The 23,479-nt window shown below is 38.9% G+C and overlaps 1 protein-coding gene across 3 annotated transcripts in view; it reads left to right on the top strand.

Annotated features, from left to right (window-relative positions):
- The window catches only part of ZDHHC20 (zinc finger DHHC-type palmitoyltransferase 20), a 48,749-nt gene that overhangs the window by 14,292 nt on the left and 10,978 nt on the right, over window positions 1-23,479 (top strand). For all 3 annotated transcript variants that reach the window (XM_038149854.1, XM_038149843.1, XM_038149833.1), the window contains exons 2-7: window positions 5,291-5,317; window positions 10,206-10,300; window positions 14,303-14,423; window positions 15,797-15,866; window positions 17,009-17,041; window positions 17,833-17,953. In XM_038149854.1, coding sequence (XP_038005782.1) covers window positions 10,241-10,300; window positions 14,303-14,423; window positions 15,797-15,866; window positions 17,009-17,041; window positions 17,833-17,953 — 405 coding nt within the window. In that variant the 5' untranslated portion in view covers window positions 5,291-5,317; window positions 10,206-10,240. The remainder of the gene's footprint in view (window positions 1-5,290; window positions 5,318-10,205; window positions 10,301-14,302; window positions 14,424-15,796; window positions 15,867-17,008; window positions 17,042-17,832; window positions 17,954-23,479) is intronic.

Genomic DNA, 23,479 nt, shown 5'->3' with positions numbered 1-23,479 from the left:
TGAATCCCCTGGCAGTGTGCTGGGAGCGGAGAAACCTGTGTCCTATCCCTGGATATCTGAAGTTGAACATCAGTCTAGTACTATATGAAGATAATACAATTCTAAGCTCATATGGCTCAAAATTCTGCAAGGAGCATTCATGGTGGCAATTGAGTGTGTGATTCCTGGACCCCCATAGCCTTTTAGCAGGGACCTGGCAACATCTTCCTGCTTTGGCTTTTGGCCATGTGATGCTGTCAACTTAGTCGTGTTGAGTCATTTCTCTAAAACAACTCCCGGCTGTTAAGGGAGGAGAGCGCCTAGTGAGTGCCTGCCAGTTGGGAAATAAGATAAGAAATCTCAGTGTGGGAAGGTCACAGGATTAAGGCTTTTAGAGAACAGTGGAGAAGTGCTAAGGTCTTCATGTAGTGTTGCTGCCTTGTAACAGAAGCCAAGTGAGTATTTGCTCATGGAAATTTACTCATTGTCCTGCTTGTATCAGTAAATAGTGTTTCTATCAGCTTCTTGTGACTGATTAAGGTCTGCTTTTGCAAATGGAAATTGTGTAACCATAAATCTAAGTTGCACTTTCAATAAAATGCCGTTTTCTGAACAAATTAAACAGTGAGATGATGTCAGTGGTGCTTGCCTTTGCAGACAGGGCAGTGCCTTTAGTGGTTTCTGTTGAATTTCAGTACTGGTAACTTCTGGAAATATATGAGTGTGTGTGTGTATATATATATATGCGTGTGTATGTATAGGTGTGTGTATATATATGTATATATATATATATATATATATGTACCCTGTTTCATGAAAAGCTGAGAAAAGTTAAGGCTGTACAACTGGTGAAGGGATGCAATTGCATTTTTATCGCTCCTTCTTCCCACCCTAAGGAATGTCTGCCAAAATGTGAATGTTTCTTTGAAATTTGTGGAATGGCTGGAATACCCAAAGTGTGACTCCTGCTAAGAGCTGTTGTGGGTGTGGATGGAGAAATAAGCATAGCACTTGAGTTACAAGATCAGTTCTTGTCCTTTGCTATACTTCTATGTTAGTTGGAGTTGAATTTCTTCCTCTGCAAGAAGCATATCTAGCTGTGGTTGGAACATGCCTTTTAGGGGAGTAGGAAGATGTGATTGGGGAGGGGGGAGTTTGTTCCAAGCTTGAAGACAAATGTCTTTTAGCATGCTTCTTGCAAGGTCTTGGGAGATCATAGCACCTCTTTGCCTCAGAATAGAGAGATTTGGTTTTTTCCTATTACGCAGTAAGTTGGAAGATGCTTGAACACGTCATAGCAAACCTGAAAATAAGCCTGAAACTAAAAGCGAACCAGCTCCCTAACATATTTTTCTTTTAGAGATGAGATATTCTGAGAGGCTTCCTTGAAGCAGCTTAAAAAATGCTCCAAAGCTTTCTGAAGTTGACATTTCTATCACTTCACACTCCAAGAGAAATGCTTCCAACAAGTGACATTTTCTCCCAGTTTCATTTGTTACACAGTTAATGATGTCCCTGTGTCTGCAGGATTGTTTCCTGTGATAAAGCTGTAGGCTCCTGCCTCTTTCATTCTTGTGACATAGGTGAGATGAAAGATAACACACAACAATGTGAGGAAGAGTATCTAGGAAAGTGTAACCAACAACTGGGGTCATAAAGGAAAGAGTGTCTTTGTTGCCAGGGGTGATGCTAGGTGTCTAAATCCAAACTAAGACGACTTTTTCCTCTGTGAAAGTCAAATGTGCAATTTGTGCTTGTCCCCTGTGGGCCCAAGTGGACAGAGTTATAAAGTGCATTTGAATCCAGCCTAATATAGGCTGTATGGTGTATTTTAGAGGTAGTATTCTGTAGAAAGGGATTCCACATACTTCAAATTGTGTGCTTCATCTTGGAGGGACCTCAAAATGTTGGGAGGTCCAGTGTGTAAGCAGCTCAATGGACCAGCTGACAGTGTGTTGCACTTATACATTTCTGGGCAAGCTGCAGCAGCAAGGAGTTCAGCATAGGCCTGTCTGCCTCTCTTTACAGGCAGGTTTGCTGCAGTCCTTCCTTAGACTGATTTTGGAAACCCTGAAGTAGCCGAGATAAAGCTCTGCACTGCAGTCAGACAGACAGGGCTTGTTCAATTTGTTCAACTCCTCTGGTGCTGTAGCTCTGAGAGGTTGAATCCCTTGAAATTCTGAGGCCATAGTGAGAACTCCATGTGCCTAAGCATGCAAGTGCCTGCTTCTGAGCTCTTTGCATTGAAGTAAACTGCAACTTTCACTGTCTGGTCATGTTTTATTGTTCCCTGGCAATATATCAATATATTTCTAGAACTTCATAAGTCTTCTCACAAAACCAGGAACTTAATACTAAGAAACAAATCTAAAGAATATTTTTCCTTTTGTAGCTGAGAAGTAGACTGATATGGCAATATATTTTAAAATCCTCAAAAGAGCAGCTGTTTTACACCACTTATGTTTCTGAGTCATGGGCAGTTTGTGTTGATTGCAGTGCTTAAGGCACTAAGTTTTGCTGATACATCTATCTAGTGTGTAGTGCTGTTGTATCCTGAGGTTAACATATAAATCATGAGCAGTGTTTATTTTGTTTAAAAAAAAAACCAGTAAGCAAAAAGGCAGTGCTGCCTTGGGATTTTTCCCCCATCCCATGTCCCAAACAAGAAACCATATTTCAAAAATGTTTGAAGTGAAAATGGCACTAATTCAGCAGAAGCTGGCAGCCATCTAAACATCACAAGCAGTAGAGGAGAAAAGTGATAGGGAGCAAACTTGTAACTACAGGCCAGGGTTGGGACCCACAATGGTAATGTCATGTTCTGTGAGGTTTTTTCCCCTGATGTAGAGTTCAAAAGCAAGAATTGATTTCTTGATGGTGCAAAGCTTCTTGTTATATGGCCAGCCTAGCAAATACTTAAAAGTCTGTTTTACATGAAGATTGACAATTAACTTATGTGAAGAAAGGCTTTGCTTTGGAGTATAAAGATCCTGTAGAACTGTTCATGTGCCATCTGCTCAGTGGATTTGGACTAGTAGGGCTGCTGTTCATTTAATCTACTTGACAAAGGGCATTAGAACTGTGAAAAGGATAGAAACAGTAACATTAACTTGCATGAGACATCTGAGACAGAAGAGAACAGGGCATCTTTTATTTCATCTGAGGATGTTAACACAGGATGAAGATCACGAGCATTTCCATGTTGGCTTTTACCTCAAACTGCAGGAGTTTCTCGAATGAAAATTGTTCTACACAGTCTAATAACTGCATTCTAACCTAAGGGACCTATGTGTGCAAGAGAAATTATCTCCCTGGTGCTGGGAAGCTTAATTAATTTTTTGAAGGTTATTTAGGGATCTTTTTGATGAAGTCTCACGTGTGATAAAATACTATCTTTTTTCCCCTTGTTTTTGCATTCAAAACCTGTTCATTATTTTGAGTCTTCAAACATCAGATTTGGCTCACAGCTTTTTGTGCTGAGAGCAGAAATTAAACTACAAATTAAGGAGTACTTTAATGACAATCACATCCAGATATCCTGAAGTTGTATAGATAAATATGTTCTCCCACCCCCAGCAGAGGATAATTAAGAACTTTTTTGTATTTCGTGTCCAAGGAAATACATGTTTATGAATGAATGTTTGCAAAGATGTTTACTTAAGATATGAGGAGCCAAAGACAAAGCTAAATCTAAAGTACTTACAGTATTTTAAAATTAAACAAACATACTTTGCAAGCTTATTTTACTTCTGACTTTTAAAATATTTTTTATCTTCTCCTTGCATTGTTGAAAACATTTTAACTGGAGAAATAACACATTAGTAAATTTTTAAGCAAAAACACTCACAGGACTTGCTTTAAAAATAATTTGGCTTCTGAAGCATGCAGTGGAGTTTCAGGCAGAAACATGGGAGCAGGCTGTGCAAGTATGCATAACTAATGTGAAATGAAGCTGTTCTTTAGGATTGACCTCCTTGAGTTTGAAGGCACCACTGTTCTATCCCAAATGGTAATTTCTTCCTTCTTTAGGTGGAAGGAATTGGGACCTTTTCCATTAACTTTGCAAAGGCTTCTGTGTACAGACAGAGGGTGGATGTTTAATAGAAAGGGAAGGGGGCAAGAAAGAAGGAAAAAAACCCTCAAACATGTCTGAACAAAAAGGGATCATCTATACATCGAGGTATCATCTCATTATGCCTCTTGTTGCCCATGAAAAGAGGCACAGGCGCATAATGCAGTTGTAGACCCTTTCCCTGTAGGTATCTACAGGTAAGTGACAAATTCCACCTCTGTAACAAAGCTGCCCCTCAGAAGGAAGTCAGCAGTGCACACTCAAGCCCTGCAGATGTAACAGTCTAGTGTGCAGCTGGAAAAAGCTCTTTTGAATTGTTGCACAGTTAATGACAGTAAAAATGGCAGAGCTGGGAGAGGGGAAGCAATGTGTAGTGAGCTAAACTGCAGGAGGCACAGTGTGCCCTGTTAAGATTTTGCTCATGCTGGTGACCAGAACCTTAAATTTACTGCGTAAGATGGAGTCAGGAAGGATCTTTTCCTCACTGAGTTTCAGTAATTCAGTGTCCAAGGAAGAAATCCAGCAAGGGAAGTGATATGAACACAGCAGCCAACAAGTACAGCAGCTCTCTGTTCAGCATCATCCCTGAACCGATAAAGTGAGTGTGAAGGTTTTGGAGAAGCCTGAGGGCAGGAAGATGTACCAGTCAGGCAGTGTACAAGGTGGATTTGAACAATGGAATTTGCTGTTGGTGTAAAAGGAGATGAGACTATAGGAGATAAGGAGGTAGAGAGATTTTAACTATGTGTGAAGAATTCAGGTCAGGGGGAAAAAAGGCAAAAAACAGTATGTGACAGGAAGAGAGAAGTGGGGGGGTGAGAAAAACTTAAGGAAGAAGGTTACTTGTAACAGTTTCATGGGGATTTCTGTAAGAACTTTTAATTTCATTTTCTGCTTTCCAGTGGTACACCTGTTGGCCTAGCTGTTTACTCAGAAAAATTAGTTAGGTGCATATAGGACGGGGAATATGCATAAATTCTGTCTTAATTATTGTCTGTGGAGTCTGCTCACTTCATTAGCCTGGGAACTGCATCCCTTCAGCTCTTCCAGTAACTCGCCAAGCATCAAGGGCTGGCAGGAGGAATATTGATTCCTGTTTTACCCCAGTGTTGGGTGGGGAGGCTCTGCTAACACCTGAAATATGCTTTGGAACAAGACAACAACCTCGTATATCTCACTTTTAGCCAATTATTTAATTCTGTACAAATTTACCTAACTTTTTTTCTTTTTCTCTTCCAGTTACTATTTCTTCAACTGCCGAAAAAGGTAATTTTTTTAAAGTTTTTATAAAGACGTGAATAGCTGCTTGGCATGCAAATCCTACAGGACATAGAGTTTAAATGTACTCCTTTATGTGTGAGCTCTGTGTAGTGAGTAGATTAATGCTAAGAAACAAGGTAAATATTGTACAGTTGAGTCTGTTTTGTTTCTAATACCACAAACTTGGGATGATGACAAGACCTGTGACTAATGCAAGTAATGCAACTAGGATTTAGGTTTGCATTTCTTTTTAAATGGATATCTACTAAGAACAGAAAAAGGAGAAGAGAGAAGGAACTGCAGCACATACACAATTCCATTTTCTGTTTCGGCCTGTAACCTGAAAGACTTCTGGAAGAGGGTGAATTGTTGTTGTACTGCTTAATGTTTTCCAAACAGCTTACCAAATTCTTCGGAACTCCATTCTTAAGGAGTAGTTAGATTTGTGCAGAGCACAACCATTTCAAAAGTGGCTACATGTTATAATTTCCAGGTCAAGTGTTTGAAGCCTTGTTTTGAGAAATTTTAGTCTTCATATTGGCTTTAGCAAGTATATGCCACAGTGTGTAGTAGTACACAGTGATAGAGATAAAAACTAACCAAAAAAATTCTAGCTTATTGTTGCTGGGAGACTTGTTTGGGAGTATATAGGGGAACATGAGTGGTAGATTTTGCACTTTAACTATCCACAGAGGGCTGTTTCAGACTGGTAAAAGCTATCATCTCTTAAGTATTTTGCAAAAGAGCACAGAACTGGAAGCTAATCTAGCAGTTTTCTTTCTGGTAAAAATCTACCAGAACACTGTAAAAAGAGGGAATCTTGATGGAATTTGTTGTTTTTCAGTTTCTAATGGAGTGCTGAAAGAGTAGGAAAATCTTCAAAATAAACTGTAAGCTGTTCAAGATGTGAGCTTGTGTTACACTGGATTTTTTCATCCCATTTTACAGCTGGGCTTTACCTTGACTTCACAAAATTCTGCAAGCTGCTGCTGTACTTACTGTTGACCTGTAGATGAATAAGGTTTACTTTCTAATTTCTTCTGGAAAGGCAAGATTCATGTATCAGTTAAGGAAGTCTGGCAGAGCAATGCTTGTGTTACATAGTCAGATCTCTATTCCAAATGCAGTGCCTATCTGACTGGAACAGGTTCTTCTAAACCTACCAGAGAAGGAAAATGTGAGATTAATTAATGAGAGTGACACTATCACTGGAACATGTTAGGCTCTTAATAGCTGTCACCTGCATGCTGCTTGCACCTCCCGTTCTGAATTATGTCATAGGCATCCTGTATGCATGAGTTTATCAACCATGAAAATTGATTTTTTAAATGACGTGTGAGGTCTTTTTCATTTGAAAAGAAAGCTGGCATGCATTTTCTAAAGTTCTTATAAGCTAGCTCATGATAACCAGGAATCACCATCAGAAGAGTTGAAAGACCAAAGTACCATAAACATTGCTATGTAAATCAATAATGTGCATCTTAGCAAGTGTATTTTGCTCCATATTTCAGTGTAATAAGTCCTGCAGTAAAATGATTTGAATATGATGGCAACTTTTGATTAAATTAGAGGCAATTTCTTCACCCTGTTAAGGCTCACTTTTGCTTTGTAATTTTATAGTCTTGTCTAGTTTTATATCCATTAGGATAGAGGAATAAAGTCAACTCTGAATCTCTGTTAACAGTGTAATATACTACTGTTATGTATTATTGCCTCTCTCTAATCTGACTCTGTCTTGAAAATAGTATTAAGAACGATTCAGAAAAGAATGTTAAGGGCAAATCTTAGGAGAGCTTAGCATATTTTAGGAGGATTCTGAGAGCATGTCTTAAGATATTGTCTTCTTGAGGCCATAAATTTGGTATAGTATGCATCAGTGCTTTTTAAAGAGAACTGACTTCACTAGGTCACACAGCATGGCACTGAGAATCCTGGGTTGCCTTAGTTTAGCCAGGACTTCCTTGTGACTCTGAGTCTGGCTAAACTGGCAGATACTGGCGTTTGAGATTTTTATTGGGTTTTTTTCCATCTAGCTTGTAATTGGAAGAAAATGAACTGACTAGGAATGAATCCAGTTTACATTTGTTCTGGAAACAGATGCAAGATGCTTCAGGGAGTAGTCTGTAGAGGAGCTACTGATACCCAAAGTGGTGGGTAGATGGACTGCTAAAGTAAAGCTGTTAAAAATGGTATCTTCCCTCCCTCTCATTTCCTGGGGAGCACTGACAGGACAGTTATGTGTAATCACAGTAGGAAAGGCAGCATGGGTGTAGGAAAAGAAGCAAGAATTTATTCAGAGTGAAGCCACTATGGACAGCCAACTGCAGGGTCTTTCTCTAGTGGTGCCCATCATTGGCTACTGACTACTGGCCCTTGGCTTTTAATGATGGTGACAGATTGCAAGAGCTCAGTTACATGAAAAGCACTTTAATAGCTGCCTCTATCTAATAAATACTGGTAGCACTGGCACAGGTCTGTACCCTTGATGCAGCCGGCTGTGGTCCCTGTTATTCTGTGGGTTTTAGGGGCATTTACAGCCTATGACAAAGCTTTGAGGTTCTGCTGTTTGATGCATTGTGTGTGCGCTAAAAATAATCCTTCAAAAGAATCTGAATTCTGGTGTGATTTTTATGGACAGAGTAGAACTGTTTACTGTGTAAGTTAGTTTTGCTGTGCCTTGCCCTTCCCTGTATCTCATTTCCTCTTTCCTTCTATTCAATTTCTCTTGCCCTCTTCTCCACCAAAGTTCTGATCTGTGCCACTGATTTCACTCCAGTTTTATGTCCTTTTCTCCTCTCTTCCAAACCATTTTCTCATTCTTCAGTTGCTTAACCACATTGTGTTTGAATGTAGAGTATGTTTTTCATAACAGACAGCTTCTAATAATGCAGTGCCTACTACTGCGAGTGCCTGCTACTACAGCTACAAGTTCTTTCCTATCAGGCAGCAGATTTAGGATGGCCTTTGAAAAGGGTTTTGTTTCTGGCATTTTCAGTCAGCTCCACAGCTGAAAATTTGCCAAGTCTGCCTCTGAGGTTGGAGGAATCAGAGGCAAAGGTAAAAAGAATAATTCTCTGACAAAAGCTCAAATGCAATTTGTTTGTTTGCATTGCAATAAACAATGAAAATCCTGAAAGATGATAAAGATGATAAATTAAAGCCATGTCTTCTATCACTGTGCACAAGCATTTTCTGAGCTGTTGGATGTTCACAAAGTTTTGAGCCTTTTTTGCCATCCATTAAGTACATCATACAGCTTCTTAAAGGAGTCTATCTGTACAGAAAAGTAGGTCAAATTTCCTACTTTACTGCAACTGAAGATATTATAAATGAAGATAATATAAATATTTAATATGACTTCTCTAAGACTTGCTGTTCTGGCACAACTGGTCTGTTTCCTCCTGACAAGTGATAAAAGAAACCATTAGAGGAAACAAGACTGGAAGGAGCTTCCTGGGTCGTAAGGTCTGCAGTTCTGGTCTCTAAGACAGCAATATCGTGCATACTCATTAGAAAATTTATTGAGCTCCCTCCTAAATCCAGCTACATTTGTTGTCACTGTGACTGTAATAGGACTTTTCCAGCTTGTATTTCTCAGGTGATTTGAAAGGAAATAGTACAAAAATCTTTAACTCACATCTGGTATGACTGGAGTGCAGTACTCTCCAAACCCCTGTTTGGGGATGTTAACTGTCATTCATGACCAGTGCCTTCTGTAATGGCTCAGTACTGTGCTGTTTCTGTTAGAAGTAGAAATTAAATTGAATTAGGTAGGTCAGTAAGTAATCAATTACTTTCTGATAATCTAGAACAGAATTACAGCGTCATCTTTATCCAGAAAGCTTGGGCTTTCTTACATGCCAGAAGTGGGGCTGTGAGGCTGTGTTCAGTTCTGGGGTTTGGGGTTTTTTGGTTGGGTTTTTTGTTTTGTTTTGTTTTGTGGGGGCTTTTTTTGGTGGTGTATTTTGGTTGGTTGGTTTTTGAGGGGTGGGTTTTTTGGGAGGTTGATTTATTTTCTCCTTCAAAATCTGCTTCGGAAAGTTTGGCAAGGTGAAGTACAAGGTCCTGCACATGAGTCAGGACAATCCCAAACACAAGTACGGGTTGGGCAAAGAATGAATTGAGAAGCAATCCAATCCGGGGAGAAAGACATGGGGGTGTTGGTTGATAAGAAGCCCCACATGGCTTGGTAGCATGTGCTCCCGGCCCAGAAAGCCAGTGGTGTCCTGGGCTGCATCCAATGGTGAGCTGCAGGGCCAGGGAGGGGATTCTGCCCCTCTGCTCTGCTCAGACCCCACCCGCAGTGCAGCTCTGGGGTCCCAGCACAGGAAGAGCATGGACCTGTTGGAACAAGTCCAGAGGAGGCTACAAAGCTGATCAGAGGAATGGAGCACCTCTCCAGGTGAAGACTGCCTAAGGGAGCTGGGGCTTATTGTCCTGGAGAAGTCTCCAGGGAGACTTAATAGCACCTAATAGTGCCTGTAAGGAGGACTACAGGAGCCCTGGTGAAAGATGTGTTACAGGGACATGGAGTGATAGGACAAGGGGTGAATGACTTCAAACCAAAAGAGGGCAGGTATAAATTAGGTATTAGAAAGGAATTCTTTATTGTGGGATTGGTGAGGCAGCAGCAAAGGTTGCCCAGAGAAGTTGTGGATGCTTCATCCCTGGAAGCCTTCAAGGTCATTTTGTAATCTATAATAAAAACATTATTCCTTGAGGAAGAGCAGCTATAACATTTGGGGAGTGAGGGTGGGTGTTTATTTAATTTTTTTTTAAGTGAACAGTCCTAGAGTGCTAAGTGTAGTTGTTTAGCCCTCCTCAAAGATCAGGGGGTTTATTTTTTGTTCTTTTCAGCTATATTCACCAAATTCTGATTTGTATTTTATTGCAGTTGTCTACCTTGTTGTTTTTCATCTGTCATTTGTCATGTTTGTATGGTCCTATGGGAAGACAATTTTCACATCTCCTGCAACCCCCTCTAATGAGGTAAGGATAATGTTATGAAAATGTCAATGCCTTTTTTATAAATAGCTGAACTGTTTTCAGTGATGAAATTTGTTTGCAGTACTGCATGATTCACCTTTCCCTTCTCATTGTCTAAAATAGAACAGCATGACAGTGTATCATGAATGAAAATGATCAAGTTAATCTTAAAATACTATATGCTTTGTGTAATGACATTTCCTTACATGAAATGTGTGTTTAAATCATCACAAGTTTGGCAGTCTTGAACAGTGCTATGCTATGAAGTAGCATGCTTGAAACCTGGAATTTTTAAAACTGATAAATGAAATACAGTGACAACATTTTTATGTTTCCTTTTTAGGCAGTTTTGACTTTGAGTAAGAGAGGGTAGTAATGCAATGTATACTTATGACCTGGAGGGCTGAACCCGCATATTAGTCAAGGGTTAAGGTTAGGAACACTGAGATGTGACTACATAAAGAAGCTTTATATAATAGCAAAGGCATGCATGATGAAGTTTTGTTTTGAAAAAGAACCATATTAATTCCAATAAGCCTGAGATGGTTTACCTTGTTTTCCATTTTCTCTAATGTGTGTGTATGTAAGGATTAAATACAAGCACTGAATTTAAAATATTGCACTTTTCTTCCCTGTTTTTACAAAGCTTTTAAACTGCCTAAACTGTTTGAGGTGTTGGTTGCTCTGTGGGGGTTGAATTTTTATTCTGTTTTCAGCAAGACTGACATTCAGTGCTAATGTCAACCTTAAACATTCTTGCGACAAGTTATTCCCATGTTTTGAAGAAAAAGCAAACACTGCTCTGTAGTGCTTAATTATAGCTTAGAGATCTGTATGTTAAAGCTATAGAATATAAAGTGTAAAAAGCTAAACACTATTCTGCTGTTTAGCTAAGCAAAAAGTCTAAATGCAGCTGTTCAAGATGGAGCACAAGCTGTTGGTCTGGAGCACAAGTCCTGTGAGAAGCAGCTGAGAGACCTGGGGGTGTTTAGCCTGGAGAAAAGGAGGCTGGGGGATCTTACTGCTCTCTGTAACTATCTGAAAGGAGGGTGCAGCCAGGTGGGGGTCAGGCTCTTCTCCCACGTAACAAGTAATAGGATGAGAGGAAATGGACTCAAGTTGCACCAGGGGAGGTCTAGATTGGATATTAGGAGAGATTTCTTCACTGAAAGGCTTGTTGTCACGAGCACTGGAACAGGCTGCCCAGAGAAGTGGTTGTATCCCCATCCCTGGAGGTTTTAAAACATTTATAGATGTGGCATTTGGGGATGTGGTTTAGTGGTGGACTTGGCAGTGCTGGGGTTATGGCTGGGCTTGATGACCTTAGATGTTTTCCAACCTAAATGATTCTATGAATTGCTAAACCTAAAAATTCAAAGGGACTTGTCTTCAGGGTAATTTGGTTTTGCTTTTTCTGGGGTGGTTTTGCAGGAAAGTGGTTGAGTTAAGCAGGTTAACTAGTTAATGTGGTTGAAATGGTGTTATTCTAGGTTTTATAAAGCTATATGAACTAGAGCTGCTTTTAATGCTAATGCCTAGTAACTTTCATTGTCTTCTCGAATTCTTCATTAATAGCAAACTTATTCTGACAGTACTTTTCCTGTAGTTACAGTGATGATGTAGCAGGCTTTTTGTATTCAGCAAGCAAAAGGCATGGCTGGGGCATATGGCATGTAATTAATTTTTTGTATATTAACTGTGGAGAGAGATCAGATTTAATAAAATTTTCTTCTACAGCTAGCTTCAAATGAAAAAGAAAAAAAAAACCTCTCCCACCAGGACAACAAAAAAGCATACTCAAAAATTTATTAAGAAGCAAAACACCAACCAAATTTAAAACCCAGCACCACCTTTTCCATTTCTGGGCAAATCCCTTCTGTTCATGTACTAGTGAGTAATTTATGCTGTTTATACTTAAAAACAAACACGACTTCAGTATCTCTCCATTGTGTGAGAGTGTAAATGTATATATTTTTAATCATTCAAATTTGCCATTCTTGCAAAACAAATAGCATCCTGTGATCTTACTATTGAACTAAAAAAAAAGATTCTGCAGCTGCTGTTGTCTTAGTGTAATCCCTGTGCATTTGTCCTAAGAAAGAACAATCAGCATTATACAAGATCCAGAAAGAGGAAGGAAACAAAGGGATTCTTTCTGTTTTCAATAAGAACTGCTGGAACCTCATTGGGAATTCTGTTTGCTGTGTGGTAACAGACAACTTTTGATGCCTTTGAACATATCCTGCTATTGTCCTGAGAGACTGTGGTCTCATAGCCCTATTAAGTTCTGAAATTAGAACAGAAATGCAGCTTTTTGGAAAACCAAAATCCTATCCAGGATTTTTGGAGTAATACTATGATGTTACATGGACAAATTTTAAAAGCTTTTAATCTTTTTATTTGGTTCCTTTTCTGTGTACTAATGGTTTGCCTTAAAATGTCATCTAGAGGGGGTATTCATGTTTCCTGCAACCTCTGCTTGATTGCAGGTCACAGAGCCCTAGGTCACCTAGCAGACTCACAAGGGTAGTAGGGATTAAGGTGTATTGCACTACTGTTTGCTGGAATGATGCTTCACATCTGCCTTAAACTTTTGATGTGAGTGTCTCCAGTTTTCATGCTTGAATAAATATTGATCTGAATGATTAAGTTTAAATAATTAGGTCAAACTCTTAGTGATGGCTGAAATGTTAACCTTTAATTTCACCCTTCGCATAGATTAATTCTAGTGTCTGGTTGTTTAAAAGGGTATTATTTAAACATGTTTCACCCTTGAAGGGTGTGTAGGCGCAATAACTGGGATGGCGCTGCATGTGACAGGAGGCTTAACTAGATTCTGTGAGCTGTGAGGCATCTTGCTTGCATTCTGGGTTAGGAAATAGCACAGAGAAATTGCAGCAATGTCTTACTGCTTCCTCCTTGCTATAAGTGGAGTCTTCATTGTTGCTTGCCAACTGACTGTAATGCAAAAGAGGAAAAAGTACAGGATGAGAGGAGAATCTATGTGAACTAATCATGCACATGTTTTTGGTAGGAAAATACGATCATACTAAACCACACTAAGCCAGTTTTTGTTCCAGCTGCACACATAGCATTTTCCACTCTCTACCATGAATGCTTTGTCTATGTGTGCTCATAAAGAGGGCTCTTGTAGTCCATGCAGGAAGCTCAGAGTTTAGAAGTGCTTTGGAACAGAAAAATACCAAAGAAAATCGTCATTTCAGCCCCCGCTGCACAGAGCCTTGTCAGCATGCTGTGTTTTTTGGGGCTTACTGGGAAATACTGCTTCAGTGGATACCAAAGTAAATGTTTCACAAATGAGTAAAAGCTCTCCAGGATTTTCTGGTAAAGGCTTACATTTCAGTGAGGTTTCAACAGGAATGCTTGCCAGGCTTTACTCAGAATTGTAGCACACTCTCAAACTGTACAGACTTTGCTGAAGTTGCTTTCAATACAACTTACAAATTTTGAGTCTAGAGTTGACTGCTTCTGAGTTGAAATTCCAGTTAAACTCTTCCAGCTTTTGTGCTGCAGCTGTGAAGCCCACCACACCCCCCACCTGCCTTTTTTTTCCCCCATCTGGTTTGTACCCCTCTCTGTTAGAGAGGAAGTGGGATAAGAGAACTTCAGTGCCTTGTAGCAGCAAAGTACTGTTGCACCTTCCTCTTGTTCACAGTTTACTTAATTTATGCTTATCATGAATTAAAGGAAAGTTTGTACCTTAAAACTCACTCTGAGTCTCTGTGTTCCCTTGTGTTGAAGAGAAAATACTATAGATAAGGGAACAGAGATAAAGATTATTTTCTTGAAAAGACATCCAGAAATAAAATACATCCAGAATACATCCAGAAAGTTAGGAATTCTAAGGATTTCCTGTAGCATTCTTTTTTTTGTTTACGTGGTGCTTTTGGGTCAGTGGATGGGAACACCCAAAGGGTCTTTTCCTTGGAAAACAAAGTAATAATTAATCTTTCCCCTCCTATCCATTTTCTACATCCCTCTTAGTTCTGCTTGTCAAAAGCTGATAAAGAACAATATGAAAAAGAAGAGAGACCAGAATCCCAGCAGGAGATTTTAAGAAGAGCTGCCAAAGACTTGCCTATCTATACGACAACAGCATCGAGAGGTGAGATTAAAAGATAATTCTATGCTCCTGAACTTGCTGTTTGTTCATTTGTTGTCATTGAATGAACAATATATTAAGCACATATTGCAAATGCCATGATGTTTTGTTATTTGTTTGTCCTGGTGTTTAATCCCCCTGAGAGAAAGAGCAGTCCTTTTTCTGGGGTTCTCGACATAAAGCCACTACTTGAAATTAAAAAAGAAAAATATATTCTAGCAATAAGAGAGATGACAGCAGTTATCTCCAGCTATGGCAATTAAAAATAAACACAGCAAACAAATATAGCTAAGATAGCTTGAAAAAGGGAAAATCAAATGTGTTGCTCAATTTTATAGTCACTTTTATCCCCACTTAAACTTTTTCTTTTCGAGCTGTTTTGGTTCAGCGTGAGGAGAAACCTAAGATCTTAACATAGTTTTGCGATTTAAAAACAGATAAGTATTGTTTCATTCCCATCTGCAATTCAGTACAAATCTAGTTATGGACTGTTTCTGGATTTGCTTTTAATATATGTAGGCATTTTATTCCAATTTATAGATGAATGATCTGTGAAAGTGCTGTCTTATGCAGATGTATATTCTTAAAAAATCTGTAGTTTTGTTTGTGTATATATCTTTTTCTCTTTCTTGAAACTAACTACCCTGTGGAGTTTCCAAAAAATATAAACTTCTCAGAATAACCATTGCCGAAGTTTACTGTGACTTTTCCAAAGAAAGTCTAAGGACACCTGGCTCTTTTGAATACAAGCCTCATTTAAGAGAATCCCAGTCTTAGGTTCCTGGAGTGGTCTGAGAGGCTGTTGCTAACTCTTATCAGTTCTGTTTAGCTATAGGTGTTGGCTTTCCTCCTGCTTTCAAACTGCCTGTGCTGGTGTCTTATTTCCATTGAGAAAAACCTGAAGGTCTGTTTAAAAATATCCAGGAAATATGAGGAGGAACTGATTTACTGAACAGTCTGCTAGATCATTGTTTGGTGAAGTGGATAGAGAAAGCCAGTGCAGAAGGTTGACTTGCTGAAAGGATGTAGTTTCACAATGAGATGCCTTAGTACCCTGTGCAGAGGTGAAATGGGGATCAGGGCCAGACGATGAAGGATAGGAAGACTTGGGAGTCAAAGAGTAAATGAAAATGAAATCAGTAGAGTAGTAACAGGTACTTTTGAATAGCTTAATATGTTACATTTCTTAAAATATGTTACATTTCTTAAAAAAATCAAAACTACGTATCATATGAGATTAGGTGTGTGACAGTGTGTGAAAACAGGTGGAGCAGGGGAGGGCCGGAAGCTCTTTTAAGATTCAGTTCATGTTAAGGGGGAAAGCTTTCATAAAATCAGATGGGTTCTACTGACCTGACCCTTGCACTTAAATACAGCAATCAGATACTGTGATCGATGCCAGCTGATCAAACCTGACCGCTGCCACCACTGTTCTGCCTGTGACGTGTAAGTGTCTGAATCTGGAATTACAGATTTTCTCTTTCTTGCAATCATCACTTTAGTGTGTTCATGTCTTCAGTGGGTCAGTACCTTCTGTTGGTGCAATATTATGGTACAGACCTATTGTCTAAAATGGCAGAACTTTTTAGGAAATCTGCTTGTAGCTTTGTAAAACAAATCTTATATTAAAAATGAATTAATTAAAAAGTAAAAGATCATATAGATTGAAAGCAAAGAAAGGTAGGTCTGAGATACCAGCACCAGCTAAAGCTTATTATGGAACTGTTTCATTGTATCTTGTTTCTGTAGCTTTGAAACAGATGTGTTCTAAAATGTTAAAAATGCTAAAATGCTAAAAATGTTTATCTCAAAAATTGACAGTAGAGTCACATGCCTTTAACATTTCAAAAACATCCCTGCTATTCCCCATTTTCATTGTGAATCATCAGAGGAGTCTGCACAGGCACAGAAGGCTGGTGCTATGCATGAGACTTCAGTAGGCTGAGCTTGAGGAAATCTCATTAACTGAAGAACCTAATACCCATCTTTTGGCTAAAATCAAATTTGTTAGCAAATACAATGAATGTCTCTGTGTCTGAAATGTCCAGTATCTGTCTTTACTGTAAAACTGGATTAAAATGGCATGTGAACTATTCAAATTGCCCTTTGTGCTGATCTTTTCCTCCATTAACTTAAAAAAAAAAAAAAAAAAAAAAAGACAAGCAGCAAACAAAATGGTAGAAAAAATAGCTCTAAGGTAGACTTACTTGAAGTGAATGCCAGGCTAACACATCTTATCCACATAACCCTGACAGATCCTTTGAATTTGTTTTCTCTGCACACACATAAAGCTAGTGTGGCTTAATGAACTGGTACATGGTGTTGCTCAGTAATGCTCCCCATGCTAATTTAAAAAACTCTTCTCATAACTCCTCTGAATTTCAATTCGTTCTTTTGGGTGAAAGAACAGCTGCTCTAATATAGAGAATTGGTATGATTGAGAAGGGCTTGAAAAGATACAGTAGGACAAAATACGTGAAAAAATCAATCAATAAGAAACAACACTCAAAACTCTAGAAGCTAAAGTTACGTGTCTTGGAAAGAAAACGTATTTTTTGTCTTAACTTGCTGGAAATTCTCTCTTTCAGATGTGTATTGAAAATGGACCACCACTGTCCATGGTAAGTTTACTAAAAAAAAAGTTAGTATAAGAATGATGAATTAGATGCTGCTTCAAAAATGAACTTCTGGAGTAAACCTTGATTTCCACTGAAGTTCTTTAATATGTGGGATAAATGTGTGATGTAGTGTTAAAGTTGTAAGCCCAGTAGCCCAAAACATGTAGTTTCTCCTTATATAGAGAAACCTTGACATTAACGAGACCTGTGAGAAAATCCATTTCTTTTTTTTGTTTACTTTTTTTGGTGTTAGCAGGAGAGGAGATACCATTGCAATGGGAGAGTAATTTCTGGATTCTAGATTATATGTATGACCCACTCAGATAGACTCTTCTGCAGTTTGTGTTCACTGGTAGTCAGTAAAAATATTATCTGCTATCACTGTGAAAAACATTACTACCAGTAGTTGACTTAGAGGTGGTTTTGTTACCAAAGCAGCATGGAGTGAAATTGATGGCGAGGTTTCTGTTACTTTCTGTAGTGACTGCAGTTAGTTTGTAGTGGGAATTGCTTCCTGTACAGACTGACTGTATTGTAACACTTTGCCAGCTCATGTCCTGTCCTACAGAATCACGGGGGGCAAAATTCATGTGAGAGGCCCAGATCATTCAGCCTGAGAAATTTAATTCAAATTAAATTTGAATCAGTGGCTTAAAATGCTTCTGAAACACTGGTGCCAGAATGTTTTGGACATACCACTGCCATCATACACATTTTGCTCTGCAATGTATTGTGGGTTGTTTGTTTATTTTTTGTATACCTTAGTAACCTTTTTCTCTTTCCCCTCCTTCTAGGGTGAATAATTGTGTGGGATTTTCTAACTACAAATTCTTCCTCCTGTTTTTAATGTATTCCTTACTGTACTGTTTGTTTGTTGCTGCTACAGTCTTGCAGTACTTCATAAAGTTTTGGACAGTAAGTTCTAAGGCTTTTTTTGGTTGTTGTTCATTTGTTTAATCCTGCATGTGTTGTAGAAGGCTGCATCAGCATGTTGTCATTCACCATTTACTCTGTTCTGTGGTTCACTATCATTAATGACATCAATCAAAGTGACTGAAGCAGGAGAACCTTATGAATTTTGATGAAGTAAAAGTATTACACTGCCCAGGATGAGTAGCTGGGGGAAGGAGTTTTGATGAGGAGAATGTGCAATTTCTCTTCTCCATCAAAATTGAATGGCATAGCTCAGGTTTTTATAAGACTATGGGATACAGATATGTAGATAAAGAAGGAACAGACCCTATCAAACAATTACATATATGTATTATATATTTGTGTGTGTATATATTAAATACTGACAAATGTGAAATATAAATATCAATATTGTATCTTCCCAGACTTATCTGTGGATAATCTGCTGCCAGATAAGGCAGATTAATTTGTTGGGAACTGTCTGAGCTCTGTTTTGGAGTTCCTACCTAGGCGTGTATGAACTTCATATGAGTGGATTTTATGCTCTGGTATGAGTAGAATGCTAAGATATGTACAGTATGAATGCTGTACATCTTCCTTGCAACTGTTATGGGTTGTTAAATGGTTAATACACACATATGCATCTTAGTATGTTTCATAACATAAATGTGAGGGCAACCATCCTTGTATGTCAGTGTTATATTGCACCTGTCAGTTTTGCTCCAGTCGCATTCCAGGCTGAACACAATGCCTACTGTAGTTGTTCCCTTTCCTCTACAGAAATTTGTAGTGTGCCTTTCTATCTCTAGGCTGAAGTGTTAGTGGCAGAATTCCCTTAATCCATTTCCATTCATGAGCACACAAAAAGTTACTGCAAGTGGAAGGGTCTCAATCACATCTTTGGGTAAATAATACCACATATTTCTTAAATGCTGGCTGCTGTCAGAGTAACTGGGATAAGTAATAATTATCTGCAGCAGTAGATATTGATATTTGCTTTGTTGGAGCAAAAGGCTGCTGCCATGTCAGGGTAAGAAAAGCTTGATCATGTATTCAAAATAGTTGTACTTTGAGACAATTGGCATTAGGTAAGATAAACTGTGCAAAGAAGTTTGTGTTCATCTAAACTTGTGGGTCTGGTCTGCCAAAGTACTGCGTTCCTCTTAACCTGTGAGTTCTGTATACCAGCCTGTCACTGGGGAGCAAGGAGCCATGTGGTAATTGAGCTGTCAGTACTGTGAGATGAAAGCCATAAATGTGTTTATCAGGCATAGCTGGGTCTTAAAAGATACTTCAAATTAAATGGTCTGATTCTGCTGTTCAGTCTTGCTTGGCTGTAAAATAGTTAAATTTTCAATCTGTGAATGTGCCATTTCCAAACATCTGCCTGGCTGCTTTCCAGTGCTTTGTATGCAATTTCTAAGGAAACTGTAGATGTGCTCTTACATATTTACCAGTCAGTGCTTGAGCAAAAAAAAGAAAAAAGAATTTGCTTTGTTACATTACTTTATAGTTGTTAGTGCAACAAAAAAGGCCACAGGACAACTGCCTACAATGAACAAACATTTAATACCAACATTTGCAGCAGGACTCTTCCAAAGCTCATCGGACACAATGTTGAAGTGGACTCTCGAGCAGAGGAAGTAAACTTAAGAGGGATTTTTTTTTATTATTGATTCAATTGTTAAAAATGCTTCCTGCAAGAATGGGCTACTTGTGAAATGTAACAATAGACAATGTAGATGTGTACTTGCTTTCAATTCCGGATACTTCCAAGATAGAATCTGGTGATGCCCTGATCTTATCAGCAGAATAGGTCTCTGACTCACTTGACTCATATTAAGTCACCGCTTCACAAAGCTAGGACACTTCCGAGCTTATAACTGACTTATTAAAGTACATTTCCAGAAAGAGGTGGCAGCTCCATAATCATGTAGGCTTGCAAATTTTTGTATGTCTCTTGTACATAAGCTTTTAGGCAAGTGCTCTCGTTGAAGGTTCTCTGTGCATCTGTATGCAAACCAAAGCAGAATGCTGCTGACTCGTGCTGTCTGTAGACTGCTTCAGTATATTGCTAATCCTCAGCTTTGTCTGCTACAGCATCAGACAGATTGCTGTTTGGACATTTTCTATTGAGGCTGTCTAGATGCACAGAACCGCTGAATATTTTGAGTTGGAAGGGACCCTCAAGGATCATCAAATCCAACTCTTCAATAAACAGCCCATATGGAGATTAAAAACCCACAAGCTTGGTGCTATTAGCCCCATGGTCTAGAACTGAGCAAATCAAGGTTGTTTTTTCCTCCCAAACCTTGACTACAGGAAATGTTACACTATACCTTCAGAAGGTAGGGCTTATTTTTTGCTTCCTCACAGATATTTTTCAGAGACTGTGCAACAAACTGCTGGATACATCCAGTGTTGGAAAGAAGTATGGACTGCTTCTTGGGGAATGTAGCGTGGGGGAAGAACTTGTTATGAGGTTGTGGAGGTGTATGTGCTAACTACACAAATGTAGCAATCCATTGTTTTGCACTGTTGATAACACATGATGCTCCTACGCAGATACTTGGAAACATAGTGAGACATGCACACCTACCAAATTCCTCCTTTGAAGAAAACCTTTGTATTTCTCACTTGCATGTGCAAGACTTACACAGCACATTTCATGCTCTATGCAGAAGTGCTGAAGAAAGGTCTTGATTCTGTGCATAGTGGAACAACTACACTGGCTGGAAATGTTTACCACAGGCTTGCACCCTGATGATGATGTTAAAATCCGTTTTGTAGATCAAGGGAACGTGACTGATTTCTTTATTTATACCCATAACTGCTTTTTCTATATTCATGATATTTTTATTTCTACCTCAGAGGTTGTTAAAGATAAAATGCCAGTTTAACCAAATGTCTTTGACACAAACACCAGCACTGGCTGGACGCCCAGTGCTTGATGCCTTGTTTATGCAGTGCATGGTGATGCTTCCCAGCTTATATTTGTGTCTACTCTTATTTTTTGCTGTGCTGCCACCTCCTTAAAACCATTATGTTTTCCTAGTCATTTTCAGTGTCTTTCACTGTCCTCCACCTTAATTTTCAGTCCTGAGTATAGCTAAATAAACGATGTGATACATGTCCTGGGTGGATAGCACGTGCTTCTGCAAAACTTTGTGGGGGGGAGGGGGGGGGTGTAAAAAAAAAGGAGTGATTCCATGATTCCACATCATTACTTAGAACTCATTCCTCCTGCCTCTGCTAAGGATGTAGACCAGATCTGAATTTTTTCAAAGATTAGGCTAGACCTATCTACTGAAAAATGAGGCAGAACTCAAACTCAGGCAGTCCTTTTTTGTTTGAGGGGTTTTATGACCTGATACCAGTCAAATGATTCTGTTTGTGAAAGAGTTTGTAGGGGACTCTTGAATAGTGACGGCTTCAGCCTATTGTGTGCTAAGTAGTCCAGATTGTGTTGTGCAAATTGCTTCCTTTTGTAAACTCTGCAGCTCTCTCACCTGCAAGTCTCTGCTTCTGTACTGCTGCTGAGCATAAAGCTCTTAAATAACCAGTGTCTGAAGTTTCACTCTCTTTTCACATGCGGGGGGCATGTGGACTGCTGCAAGAACACCACTGTGAATAAGCTTGTTATACACTCAAAGACTGCATGCTTCTCTCCAGTAAAGAATTGGCCTTTTTTGAAAGATGCTTCAGTTCTGCAACTGTCATTCAGGAAGTTACAACCAGTGGCTGAAATTGGGTAGTCAGAAGAGGTAAATGCTCCCTGGGGACCATGCAGATTATTCATGCATAATTCAAAAAATCCTCCAGGTTTTTGAGCTGCTGGTTTAGGAAGATGCAAGTGAAATAAACTTAGATTTTCTGACCCACAGAACACACAAAGACTAAGCTGCAACTGCTCTTTTAGCATCAGAATAAGCTCCTGAGAATTTCTTGTAGAGAATTATTTTGTTTAAATATGTAATTTCAGAAAAAGTCATAGGAATTCAAGTTACAAAAATCAGTTGGGCAGAGCTGGGGACCACTGCAGTGTGCTCTGAGGTAGAAAGAGTTACTATTGCTTCAACATGAAGCTTAGGAATAAGCAGCATCTGGTGTATTTTGCTAGCCTGGATTTCAGTGGATTGCAAAACACAACATATCCTTACTGCAGGTGGAAGAGGGACTGTTGAGGGAGTTGTCAGTAAATAAGTAACAAAATGGCCAGTAAAAAGGAAGCTGAACTTAAATGGCAGTTGAGAGAGCTGGACTCTGCTGTCATTTACTTACTGTGGAATTATCTGATGGCAGCCAGCACTTTTGAAAATGCTGTGTATATCTGCCTGACTCTAATGTACATGCTTGGGCTCTCCCTAAACTTTTTGCATATATTAATGGAATTTAAAAGCCATACATCTTGCCTACAACAAATAAGTATTAGCATTCTAGCCAAGATACCACTCTTTAGGTATAAAATTTGGAATTTAAAAGCTAATTTGAACCCAGCTTTCCTGTTTCTTCCTTTGTTTTCTCAAGCACTGGTTCAATTTCAGGTGTTATACTGAAGAAACATCCTACAAACTGTTGTGTATTGAAGGAAATTAGGAAGAAGAAAAACTGTACTGATTTGTTCTCTGATCTCTTTTAAATGAAGAAAATTGTGCAAAGAATGGCAATTTATTTTTTATGGTTTTGGCTGAAACTACATCTAATGGTAATGGATATGTTCTGAAGTCAGAAATGGTTTATTAATTAAAAAACCATTACTTGATACCTCAGGAGTATTCTGAGCTTTTCAGACCTTTGTAAATGGTTTCATCATACAGAATATTTACATAACTCTTATTTGTGATGGAAACAACTAGCAAAGAAGGAAATTGGTGTAGCATGCTGACCAAGCTGAGCAACCACTTGAAAGTGATCCAGTCACAATCTGAATTCCAACACATCTATGCTTCAGTAGAAGATTTCATGCCTTGGAAGTTAGTAGTGGGCTCTTGCGTACTTCATTTTCTTAGAGAGCAGGGGCTAAAGCTGCTGATGTGCTTTGGAAATTGGCACATCCAAGAGCACATTTGCACACCAACCATTTTGTTCTTAACAACGCCTGTGCTGTTTTCAAACACCCTGTCTTAATACTAGTGTTTAATAAATTGTCTTTCTTTGCACAAAGCTTTGCCGCAGGAAAGCTGCAGAGAATTGTCCAAAGGTAAAATCCAACATTGCTGTCATTATTTAAATGTGGTTCCTTCTACAATTTTTCTAGTCCAGTCATTTATGGCAGGTATTTACATCATCACAGAAGGAAGGAGACTAGTAATCTGTTGCCTATAAATATAAGCCGTGTACAGGGAAATGGATATACCTATGTGCACTTGATCTTAATTGAAATGTGTTTTGGCTTAAAAAAGAAAGTCAGCCGTAGATAAATGGGTGTACTGAATGCACTAATGGAAAAAGTAATGGCAGTAATGCTAAGTAAATAGCTGAGTAAAAATAGCTTCTCTGCTTTCATAATGTTGTTAAAGGTCAACTGCT

Source organism: Motacilla alba, chromosome 1 (assembly GCF_015832195.1).
Source record: "Motacilla alba alba isolate MOTALB_02 chromosome 1, Motacilla_alba_V1.0_pri, whole genome shotgun sequence".
Taxonomy (NCBI): Eukaryota; Metazoa; Chordata; class Aves; order Passeriformes; family Motacillidae; genus Motacilla; species Motacilla alba.
The sequence above is the reverse complement of the archived record's forward strand: the minus strand, read 5'-3'. Positions and strand labels throughout refer to the sequence as shown.